Genomic DNA, 13,119 nt, shown 5'->3' with positions numbered 1-13,119 from the left:
GTTCATCATTCCTAAAATACTAACATCATATAAATATTATCTTTGATCCAATCATAGCATAATTCATTATCCAAGGCAAGTAAACATCCTCTTAATCATATCACCACATCATTCTTATATTAACAACATCGTCTCAAGTGTACAAGCATCACCAAGCAAACATGTTCAAATACACAATTCACATAAGTCACATTATTCACCAATATTAAATTCACATAATTCACCAAGTCACATAATCATGTATGAGGCAATTCATATAGACTCATATGCATGCAATGTTCTAGACACATCTCTACATGCATGTGGTACCATTTTGGATTTCGGAGATAATATTATCGAGTGATCCACCCACCAACTAACGTAATCCCCACCAATTACGTTATTTACCAAAAGACTAAACATGACTATGAATGCATGAATTTTCAAGTAAAGACTCGACAATGCATAATTCACCACTCAATATTATATAATTCCCACCATCATATAATATATCCCAACAATAACCCACCTTTTGTTTCGTCATCTATTTACATTCATACATCAACAAGTCAACATCATCAAACAATCATCATCATCATGGGCATCATCAAACATTTACCACATCAAAGGAATAAAATGTCATCACTTAGAGAGTGTTTGTTTCATGGATTGCAAATTTATTCGTGACATTGAGAATACTTGGTTCCTATGTTTGTTTCAAGTTTTCATAAATTATGCCCATGTATATTTTATTCCTAGGAATAAAATTTACACATGACTTTTCCACTTGTTATTTCCATGTTAAAGTATGGAAATCTTTTATTCCCATGGAATAAGAGGTAACCACTCATAAGTTCTCACTCTCACACTGTTTTAACTCTTTTTTTTGAAGGAACTGTTTTAACTCTTTTATTTTTTTATTTTAAATTATAAATTAAATATATTTAAAAATATTCCTAAGAAACTAAATAATTACCAAACATTTTAATAAGATAAAAATTCCTAAAAATAATGTTTCAGTGATTTTTTTGTTTTGTTTTGAAGAAGCTAAAATGGATTATATTACTGAAAGCCTGGAGATTTCAGCACAAGGAGTGCCAAAACCCCAGCTGAAAGAGTCAATTACTAATAATAACAAAATGGGGAACCAAAACAGGATCAAAAAAGAAAACTACCCTAGTACATAAAAATTCTCAAGCAAGGTAAATGTTCCACGGAATGTTATTCCCAGAATTATAAATTTAAACCTTGAAACAAACACACATTTAGCAATTATAACATTTTAAATGAACAATCAATTACTCCAAGTTAATCCACTTTTCGTGAATACATTTCATCATCAAAACAATCACCAAACATCATCTAAACGATAGTCAACAATCTTTTACAAGTTAACTTAGCACAAACCATCATTTGTCAAAGTCTATTTATTTTTCTCCAAAGTTGGTCTATTTTTCATTTTCACACAATTCAACATACCTCACGCATATTAATCATCAATTCAATCATAATTCAACATATTATCATAAGCATAAAATCGTTTGTAATCTAACAAGTCATATTTCATCATTTCACCAACGTTTGTCAGTATTTTCTAAAGTCCGTATATTTTTCACCATTTCATAACATATAATCAATTCCAAATCAAAACCAAGTTTAATTCATCACTAATACTCATTTACACTTCAAGTAATTAAGTTTAGGTGTTTGAGACTCATTAGTATACTTAAAAACTCGTAAAAAGATGAAAAATTGGACATTTTCCGCAGAGAGGGATGCACACGGTCGTGCCACTCATTTATTTATGGGTTAATTAAGTTTTTGATCCCTATAAATATCTGCAGTTTTGTTTTTAGTCCCTATAAAAATAAATCACACTTTTTAGTCCCTACAAATTTTCTGTTAGTGTTTTTAGTCCCTGTTAAATTAAAATTTGTTTAATTATGCTTAAACTTCTAAATTTTTGAAATATTTTTTACATACATGTTCATAACATCGTAAGACACTCTTTTGTAAATTTTTTTAGTTTTTTTAACATGTAATGAATTAAATATGAATTTTTCTAAAAGCCAAATTTTCAAAATTATATTAATGAAAATTTGGACCTAATAATAAAATTTTAAGTTACTTTTTCGCGGAGGAACTTAGTATAATATTCTAAGTAAATATTTGAAAAATATATGTTACAAATTTAAAAGTTTAAGCACAATTAAGCAAATTTTAATTTTACAAGGACTAAAAGTATGTGTTGGTCCCTGTTAAATTGAAATTTGTTTAATTATACTTAAAATTTTATATTTTTAAATGATTTTTAACAGACATGTTAAGAACATTATAATAATCTCTTTTATAAAAAAATTAGAATTTTTTAACATGTAATGAATTAAATATAATTTTTTTAAAACGCCAAAAATTCAAGATAAAGCTAACGAAAATTTGGACATAAAAATAAAATTTTGAGCTAATTTATTTTGGCGGAACCTTTTATAATGTTTTAAACAAGTATGTAAAAAATTATTAAAAAATTTAAAATTTTAAGCATAATGAAACAAATTTTAATTTAATAGGGACTAAAAACACTAACGGAAAATTTTGTAGGGACTAAAAAGTGTGATTTATTTTTATAGGGATTAAAAACAAAACTGCATATATTTATAGGGACCAAAAACTTAATTAACCCTTTATTTATTTAGGGAAAATTGAAGAATTTTTTTAAAGAGTTTAAAATAAAAAGTTACTCCGTATATAGTACCAAAAACATAAAATACAGTATAGCTACTAATAACCCTTGAACTCTTGAACACGAAAGTCCAATCACCTTCTCTCTCCCAGCCTCGTTCCAACTCAGCTCAATCTCCATCTTCCTTCAGTAAGCTCTCTCTCTCTCTCTGATTTTTCAATCGGTAGATCTCAAACCCTAATCTCTTTCCCCGTTTGTTTTTCATGAACTAGTTGCTTACTTTTCAAACCCTAACTTCTCGATTTATCTGAATCTTAACATCATTTTTGGTTTTCTTCAATTTCATCTCATTCGATTCTCGTATGCGTTTTTGTTCATTGACGATCTAATATTCAATTGTTTTGATTTTCACCATTGTTTATGTGAGTAGTTCTTGGGTCTGTTTGGATAAACAACTTATTTGCAGATTATTGCACAAGCACTTATTTTTAAGCTTGCATAAGCTATTTTTAATATTCCCCTGTGCCAATTTGGGTGGGCAAATTTAGCTTCTTTGAAAAAAAAAATTGTTTTGTTTTAATATTTTATTTGAATATGCTATCAATTGTTTTTATAAGCTACGTTGGAGAACTTATGAAATTAAGTTGAAAAAAGCTTATGAAAATTGTCATAAGTTGTTTTCATAAATTCTCCCAATCTGTTTCATGAAGCTTATGTCAGTAGATAAGCTCAAATAAGCCAATCCAAACAAACCCTTGATTGTGAATCTTCCAGAGTACAGAGCCTTCCACTGATGAGTTTTAGAGTAAATACCCAAATTTGATCCCTAGTAATTTCTACGCTGCCAAATTTAGTCCCTTACAAAAATATAATACCCAAATTAGGACAAATTAGTCCCGACTCATTATAACAGAGGGACTAATTTCAGGGATGGCGCATTGTACAATGGTATGTGGGCCTGGGTCCTTGCCACTTTTGAGAAAAATAGTATCTATATCTATACACCATGCAATAAATAGAGAATGGAAGTGAAGTTAGACTAAATCACCATGTTAATAAACATGAACTGAGAACTATTTTATAGATGTATGCTCTTGCAGTGATTTTTTAGAATTATGGGGATTGGTGATCTTTTTATAAAGCTAGTGGAGATCAAAAAATTTGCTTTAGAGTTGTCTTTGATCTTGGTTGTGGCAGCTGCAAGAGTTGAAAGGGATTTCTCTGCTATGAGTATTATCATGAATCAGATACGAAATCACATGAGAGATGAATAATTAAATGATTGTTTAGTTACTTTATTGAAATTGTTATTTTTATTGATATTGAAAATTAGAAAATCATTCAATGTTTTAGAATATATAAAATCTTAGAGACCAACTATGATGCATCTAAAATTTCTGGGTCTATCTTGACTCATTTGCTCCCAATTTCAAAATGTAAGGGACTAGTTTGATATTATTTTTTGTCGGTAGCTAAATCGGGCCGCGAAAACTTGTCAGGGACCAAATTGAGTCTTCGCTCTAAGTTCTATTATGTCATGTTCTTGTAGTTATTTTATTATTAAGTGCATTTTTGGATTGCTGGTAAGATTGATGGAATCAAAGAGAGCCATTTTGGCAGAAGCTACACTTTGGAACTTCAACCATATCACAATGGCACTGATTTTGATATATTCACTGTCAATTAAAACTAGTTGGGCTGACCCTACTCGTATGTAGGACCATATAATATTTCGGCCTATGTTTTCTTTATAGGAGGTCCTTTGATTCGATTCATCTATTCTGTTTTCTCTTTTTCGCGAGCTGATTAAAAAAACTTTTGGTTTGTGGGGGTTGAATTTTTCCTGGTTTTGAATCTTCTTTGTTAAATGCATATATATATTTGTTAAACACTAATGTCTTGAGCACTGTATTGAGTGTGTGCTGATCCAAATGCCTTAATATTTGTTTGTGTTTCACTTGATAGTGTGGATGTATTTTTGTTATGTAAAGGTGATTGGTTTTCTTTTTCATTGTGGTTATGTAAAGACATGCCTGGAGTTTGTTGTTGATAAATGATTTTGAAAACCTCGGCGCAACTGGTAAAGTTGTTGTCATGTGACTGAAAGGTCACAGGTTCAAGTCCTGGAAACAACCTCTTGTGTAAAAAACAGGGTAAGACTGCGTACAATACACCAAATGGTGGGACCCCTTCCTGGACCCTGCGTATGCAGGACCTTTAGTGCACCGGGTTGCCCTTATTTTATCATGCAGGAGTTTTGATTATCTACTAAGTGGTTATAGTGACATGCATCTTTTGGTTAAGTAGTTTTGTATTGAGATTTTTTATTTTTATTTTCTCTGAGTTTATGATTGCTTAATGTTCATCAATATGTGATTCTGTGTTCCTGTAATTGTCTTGAATCAATTTTATGCTAATGCATGTGTTTCACAACGATTGTGAAGCTTGAAAATGTAGTTTGATGTTTGCCATTTGAAAATGCCTTTAAGGCTTTTTGTAGTTTCGTGCTGCTAGTTTTTGAGTATTTGTTGAATTTTATTAATAATTTTTGCCATCCTTTTGCTCTCAGTTCGTTTTCAGGGTTGATTCGAATTTCTAGTATGACTAAGTCTGTCGATCTTCCTCCCAAGGGTGGGTTCAGTTTTGATCTCTGCAGAAGAAATGATATGCTCGAAAAGAAGGGTCTTAAAGCCCCTACTTATTTGAAGACAGGAACCACTATTGTTGGTTTAGTTTTCCAGGTCTGAATAATAATTTTTTTAATTACTATTTTGTTATTTTTATGCCATTCTCTAAAGTATTTGTTTTTTCTCATTTGCTTGCATCTTTATCATGAGTTCATGAAGCGGGTCTTCCTTGGAATATGATGTATCCAATTCCAAACACTGAATGTAAAGTTTAGTCTTAGATTGTACTCTATAGTGACTTGAAAACATGGTCTGTTATCTTTTGTGTGGCATTATAGGGATGTCACAAGGAAAGTCAAACACATGTTTTAAGTTAAGTTAATTTGTGGTAAGGAGGATTTGGTTATATTATGATGATAATGCAATGTTTAGCTCTAACATTATGTATTACTCCCTCCGTCCCGGATTAACTGAGCCATTTGCTCATTTCACACATATTAAAAAAATGTATAAATGAAGGAGAGAGAAAAATGGTTTTAAGTGCTCTTGTTAAGTATTGGTGCATTCTCCACTATCATATATGCAAAGTGGAATATAATTGAATTGGGAGTGGTGAAAGTTGTATTAATTAGAGTTATAAAGGGAAAAAAGTAATTAATATTGTATTGAAAAGTGAAATGGCTCAGTTATTTTGGGACACTTGTTTTTTTTTTTTGCAAATGGCTCAGTTATTATGGGATGGAGGGAGTATGCATTATTATGTTATTATAACAAAGAAGGGGGTCGGGAAGTGAGAATATGTTAAATATCCTTCATAAATTTGAGTCCGAGTTCCTCCTTTTATTGATTTCTTTTTACAAAATGTGCTACATTTACAAAATTGTACCTTCTGGCATCTATGTTTTTCCTGATTTTCCATGGAACCGTAACCCATTCAACATGCTTTATTGTACTCCGTGTTTATGTTTAATTTGTCAAGTTTTTCGGATGTTGACGTTTCCCACAAATAATTTTTCTAATTTTTCTTTAGGACGGTATCATTCTTGGAGCAGATACCAGGGCAACCGAAGGACCCATTGTTGCTGATAAAAATTGTGAGAAAATTCATTACATGGCACCCAACATATATTGTTGTGGAGCAGGCACTGCTGCTGATACAGAGGCTGTAACAGGTATCTTTAATAATGCATATATCTTGTTGCACATTTATATTTCATTCTCTTTGAAAGTTTGCATATGGCTAGTCTCTAGGTTTCATCTTGTTAATATAGTAAAACCATTGAAAATGAGATGTTTGTTATTATTGCAGACATGGTTAGCTCACAGCTGCAACTACATCGCTACCACACTGGTAGAGAATCAAGAGTTGTTACAGCACTGACTCTTCTTAAGAGACACCTTTTCAAGTTGAGTTTCAGAACTTCTGTTTTATGCAATTTTGCTCCTTGTATGTACACTGATTCTGACTCTTTTAAACATCTGCAGTTACCAAGGTCATGTTTCAGCTGCATTAGTTCTTGGTGGGGTTGACATCACTGGACCTCATTTGCATACTGTTAGTTCATTGTCTAAACTTTCCTTTAATATTTAAAATTTTATTATTTGGAATTCATACAGTTGGATTTCTCATGACTATTTGAGTTCATGTTTCGCAGATCTATCCACATGGGTCAACTGACACTCTTCCATTTGCTACAATGGGATCTGGTTCACTTGCTGCAATGTCTGTATTTGAGTCTAAATACAAGGAAAGCTTAAGTGTAAGTAAACATATTAAGGCTAAAATATAATGCTTGCATCAGTTTTACACTTTATTAAAATAACTAGACTGCGCCCACATTGTGCTGTATAGAAAAGAAAACAAAAGCTCCTATCCAATTCAAAATGTTCACTGTGCTTCTGTTAGAAACTGGTACCAAATAGCGTTTACTAAAGAAAACTGACTTTTATCGATAATATGGCAGAATTACACAATCAGAAAATTCCAGAAATGCATACATCAGAATGTTTACAATAGTTCCCTACAAAGAATTAGAGAGCATGACCTACTACATTTGATAATCCTCTTTCAAATGTATTGTGTTCACATTCATTTTTAGTTGTAAGAAAATTTTAGCTAGACCAACTAGACCTACTTAATGTCATTATTCCAAAATTACCCTTCACATGATTCAAGACAAGCGAAATGTGAGAATCCTCTACATTAAGTACCATTAAGGGCAGTTCAAGAAAATTATATGAACTTAACTATAATTGTAACTAACATCCTTAATAATTATAAAAAAAAAAAACTAACATCCTTAATCTGTGTGTTGGTCGTTAGCTTTGTTTCTAATTTAGCATGGAGGGAATACACTATAATTGTTGTAATTGATGCTGATGGTGTTTGTAACTTCAATCATGTCTTGATTTTGCAATTCAATAGAGATTTTAATTTGCTATAAACATTTTGATCTGGTGCAGAGGGATGAAGGAGTCAAGTTGGTTGTTGAGTCGATATGTGCTGGTATATTTAATGACTTGGGAAGTGGAAGTAATGTTGATGTTTGTGTGATAACCAAGGTTAGTTCCTAGATGCGGAATCCTGCCAGTTGTTTGAGGGATGCATATACATCTAATTTGTGTACTAATTCTTCGTTAATGCTGCACAGGGACATAAGGAATATCTAAGGAATCACCTCACGCCAAATCCCCGTACTTTCGTCAATCCAAAAGGCTTTACATTCTCCAAAAAGACTGGTTTGTTCTGAACTTTACTTATTTTCTTACCCAGTTAGTATGACTTCCAAATCTCGTGGGCATGGAACATTATGGAGTGAGCGTTTGATTGATGCAAGTTTGTCAATATTCTTTTTATTACGTATAAACAGTATAGATAAGGATAATAGAATAAGGATAGTAGAATGAGTAGGGACCAACTTAACCTATTGCTGGAAAGAAAAATATTTGGAAATGAATTAATTCCTACGTAAAGGTTAGGGATATGGGTGATTGATAAGAGCTCTTAAGTTTTACATATAGATTAGGTATACGCCAGAATAAAAACAATTGTATATTTGATTCATTTTGACATGTTATGGTATTTCTTGAGTAAGTAGTGGTTTATAAGATTATGTTCATATCTTAACATTTTGAGAAAAATTATATTTGTTAAAAGGAAAATGAGGATGAGACCTTATAGCTTGACGTGTTAAGTATGAATGTTGGATAATTAGAATTTGGTACACAGCTTTTGTTCTTGGTCTGGCAACCACGTTTTGCTTTTTAGCCCACCAAGAGATTATGTTTTGAGTAGAATATATGCATGATCCTGAAGTAGAGCACTTGTCGAAGGTCAGACGGCCAACTAACTATAGAGGAAATGAAGTAGAGCACCTGTTAATGACACAGAGGAAATGAAGTAGATGCTTGTTGGAGATGTAGCTCTTTGTTTAGACAGTGCAGACTCCAACCATTGTAGAGATGTTTTTATCCCCTGCATGTTACATCTTTATATTAAATCTAATTTATTTAGATTAGTAAACATAAGAGAGCCATCTTTGACATGCTTGACCTCAATACTCTAGTAATCTAGTTCTCCAAGTTGCTTTAGACCAAGCTAATAGTGCAGCTGATTATAGGATGCTGAATAAGCTGAACAGACTAGCCTGTGACAATGATATCATCAACATAGACAATCATATAAACAGCAGAAGACTTGCTGTAGATAGAAAGAGATGAAATGGATCACAGTTACTAGATGTGAGTGAACTTGTGTGTATAGGGCATTTTTCAGCCTTTTAAAACAAGCATTGGAAGCATGTTTTCATGCCATAAAAATGGAAATCTGCAGACCGAACTTTTGCTGCTTCAAACCCTCGGGGCTGCTCCATGTACACCATTTAGGGAAGTGTTATTCACATCTACTTGGCTTTAGAGGCCAGAGTGAAAGTGAGGATGATTCCAACAGTAGTAGGTTTAATAATACGGGAAATTTTCTGTGTAATCAAACCTCGACTTCAGCTGTTATTGAAACCCTTTTGCTATTAGACTGGCGGTGTTCTTATTTATCCCATATATTTGGCCTATTTAAAAGAAGTCGTGGCTCTTCGTGCTATAAATAATCTAATACTGACTGTACCATTTTCATCTTCCACATTCTCATTCTCATTATCTAAAAATGCTTAGTTTCTAAGTGTAGTATCAAGAGACAACTTTGCGCCTATTCAAGAAGTCCAGCAGCACCATCAAATTGTGCACATCTCATTTAGTATATATCCTTTATCTGTCCTAGAGAAAAGTCAAAGGCTGCACATAACCAAATTCCTTTATGAAGCTATTTTGTTTCTCCAGACAATACACAAAGCCACATAACATGTTGGGTGTATGCTCAGTTTCGTGATGTCGTATGAACAATTCCGTTAAATATTCAAACCAAGGTATTAAAAACCGGACCGGACCGGCCGGTTCAACCGTGAACCGGACATAGGTCCGGTCTGGAATAGCATGAAAACCGCTTTGCTTAAGAACCGGTAGACGAACCGGTGAAACCGGACAAAACCGGCAGTTCATGAGGTTTTATGGGTTGCACCGTGTTTGGCTTATTTTCTTCACACAAAATCTAAAACAAGATGAAAACCATTGCCTAAATCTCAGTCCTCTTTTACGTTTCTTTTCACACAGCACAAAGAAACCCTCATTCACAGTATTCACTATTAATTAAAGAAAGATTGCAAGAAGATGAAGAGAAAATTGAACAATCATTTGGTTCAAGAAGAAGATGCACATATTCAGACGAGAGAAGGTGAAGAACAGTAGATTAAAAATAGAAGGAAAAAAAGGAAAATGAAAGATGAACTAATAGAGAGGAAGCTTGTTTCACTTGACAATAGTTAGCAACAATAATATTAGGGTTACAAAGTATCACATAGATAGAAGTGGGCTTGGGCCGTCATATAATTTCCAAGCTTAACCACCATAAAACTTTATTTGTTTATTTTATTTATTATTAATATAGTAACAAAAATGATTTTTTTTTGGTAGTGAAAAATGATTTTATTTATTTCAATCTTATCTATTTTATATATAATTGAATTATTTTATTAATAACGGTTCGACCCTGGTTCGACCCCGGTTGAACCTTTAAACCTCGAACCCTTGCCTTTACCGGTTTGATGTCCGGTCCGGTTCTGATTACCTTGATTCAAACATAATTGTAATTACTTGTATGACTTATTCAATCTTATATTTTAGTGTTAATTTAAATCCCGATGTGGCTAATTTATCTTAACCATATGTTGATGAGTCTTTTATAGTTTAGCCTAGATGATATACATTAGACTTTCAGAAGGTAGTTAGAAATGATATCCGACTCTTCTGCATGTTTATTTTTCTGCCACCCTTCTTGCTGATTAAACAATATGGAGTGCATTCCTTATGAAATTTTTGATGTATAATATCTAATATCTTATGTTTATCTGTTACAGAGGTTCTCTTAACAAAGATTACTCCTTTGAAGGAGAAGGTTGAAGTAATTGAAGGAGATGCTATGGAAGAGTAGCAAAATTGGTTGAGTCTGAAACTTTGATTAGTACAATGTTTGTGATATTGTAACTGTACTTTCAGAAGCTTGGTTTTCATTGACCTAAAATGATTTTTTTTCTTCCTAGGAAACTACCCAAAATGATTTTTATTTAGTTAGATTACTGCAAGTTTTATTTAATTCGATCAGATTGTTGCAAGTTATCAACCAGAAATTGCATCATTTGGAATGAAAGTTCTCTGTCCTGTCATTTCTAGTTTTGGCTATAAATTATTACGACGTGCTCTCTACAATCATTCATTTGACACATTCAAGTAGTTGGCACATCCGTGATGATTGGATCGAGATCGGACTATCCAAATTTTAAATTTGGTCTTATTTATAAGAAAATTAAAATCTTGACCAACCAATCTCGATCAAACAACAACATATATGTTGAATCCTTGAATGTGTCAAATTAATGACTGTACAGACAATCTGATTTCTTCCCTCAAAAAAAAAAAAAAGACAATCTGATCTCCAATGCTTAAAAGAATTTGGATTGGCCATTGGCACGTGGGTCAGTTATAATTTTCTTACACATTATGTTATTTCTTTTTAATATAATACATTTAACAATATTAAATAAGAAAGATCCCAACACATTCATGACTTTTAAATTAAAAGCTAAACTTCAATATTTTTTTTGTTTTAATTCAAAATATGATTTAATAATTAAGATATATAATATAAATTCAAATACTTCGCCACCAAAAAAAAGACATCACTACCAAAAAAAAAAATCCAAATACTTTTTTTTTGGCAAGAATATAAATCCAAATGCTGCTGTTAATTGTTCCTAAGTTAGATAGAAAAAAAGATGCAATGTTAAATGTAAGATTCAATGACAAGTAATGTTAGATTCAAACGGCTGATTATGATGTAATAATCAGCAGAAGTTAATTTACAATTTGAATGTATTGAGAATGAAAAACTACGTAGGTTTTCAATGGTTTGTGAATGTCTTTTGCATTTGCCTTTTCAATTAGAACAATGCTAGTACGCTTTCAACACTCTTCTGTATTTGTTAAAAGAGTAATATTAGGGTCTCATGTGGATCCAACGAGGATTCATCGTACAATGATCTTTAATTTAAGTGTAGATTTCTTGAATTGAGATAACAAATAAAGGAAAATGATAGAAAATTTAAGAAAATTGACTAAATTAGGAATTGAAGGAAAACAACAACATGATCAGAAGTAGTATAATTCTTGTTCAAAACCTGAAGGCCAGACACCAGAGTCTGAAACCTTGAAAACGTTGTTTCAATGTCTTCATCATCCGTCGTTCATACTGTTGCACCAAGAGGTTATATTTAGCCTCCTTAACTTACTGGTTTCCTTAATAAATAGAACACAGTAACTCAAATCTGACTTTAACAGTGAATTTATCAACTATTTTGGTATACTTTGAGTGAGGCAAAGCTTCAACCAAAACACAACGCACTCTATGATGTTTTATGTAGATCTTCCTCTAAGCCTCAATGAGACTCTTTCTTTCCACTACCGTACCTTCAGAATAACAATAAATCCAACATCATCTTCAATGATGTCCCACAATTCATCATTAACTCCTATGTTGTGATTGTACAACTTACTCTTCCACCATGAGAATTAAGCAACATCTCCATTAAAGGATGGAGGTCTGACAGAACAAGTATTCTTCTAAGAGGTAGAAGTGTTGTTGTAATCATACTGTATTTGAGCACCACAACCACGAGTACCAAAACCAGTACCAGAATCAGCACACATGTTTTTTTCTTTGGATTTTTTTTGTGACACAATTAAGTGGCTGAGCACATACCATGCTCTGATACCAAATGAAGGTGAGAAAAACACAAGATAAGTTGGGGGGTCGAATTGTGTTTTTATTTTTTTTATTTTTTTTTTAACTTTGTCTAAGTGTTTTACTGTTCAAAGTCTGAAATTTAAAGTATGATATAGAGTTTTGAATGCAGTGGTTAAAATCAAAACTGAGAGAGATAGAGAGAGAGAGGGAGGGAGGGAGAGAGAGAGAGATGACAATTTATACTAGTTTCTCTTACAAACTAAGAGTGGTCTAACTTAATCACAACTTAAAGAGACTTGTCACAATCTAACTTAATCAATAAAAGATTGTTTGGTTTTACGCTTGATATACAATCAAAGATGTAAACAAATACGAAATAGAGTAGACTTTAAGACTTAAGAATTTATAAGATATAAAGTTTGTAAGAAATTCTAAGTTCAAATGCGCTTTAGTTTTGACCGAGTAATGACACTTTCAAAATATGA

The 13,119-nt window shown here is 32.3% G+C and overlaps 1 protein-coding gene across 2 annotated transcripts; it reads left to right on the top strand.

Annotated features, from left to right (window-relative positions):
• Nucleotides 1-2,713: 2,713 nt before the first annotated feature.
• LOC11426050 (proteasome subunit beta type-7-B) lies at nucleotides 2,714-11,057 on the top strand. Of its 2 annotated transcripts, none has more exons than XM_024771461.1 (9): nucleotides 2,714-2,848; nucleotides 5,229-5,400; nucleotides 6,317-6,458; nucleotides 6,596-6,692; nucleotides 6,772-6,841; nucleotides 6,942-7,046; nucleotides 7,750-7,848; nucleotides 7,938-8,025; nucleotides 10,752-11,057. In XM_024771461.1, exons 2-9 carry the CDS (start codon nucleotides 5,260-5,262, stop codon nucleotides 10,823-10,825), a joined length of 816 nt encoding a protein of 271 aa, XP_024627229.1. In that variant the 5' UTR covers nucleotides 2,714-2,848; nucleotides 5,229-5,259; the 3' UTR covers nucleotides 10,826-11,057. The 2 variants fall into 2 exon arrangements, with proteins under 2 accessions (XP_024627229.1, XP_003622316.1); XM_003622268.2 differs by having other exon boundaries at nucleotides 2,757-2,882.
• Nucleotides 11,058-13,119: the final 2,062 nt, after the last annotated feature.

Source organism: Medicago truncatula, chromosome 7, assembly GCF_003473485.1.
Source record: "Medicago truncatula cultivar Jemalong A17 chromosome 7, MtrunA17r5.0-ANR, whole genome shotgun sequence".
Taxonomy (NCBI): domain Eukaryota; kingdom Viridiplantae; phylum Streptophyta; class Magnoliopsida; order Fabales; family Fabaceae; genus Medicago; species Medicago truncatula.
The sequence above is the reverse complement of the archived record's forward strand: the minus strand, read 5'-3'. Positions and strand labels throughout refer to the sequence as shown.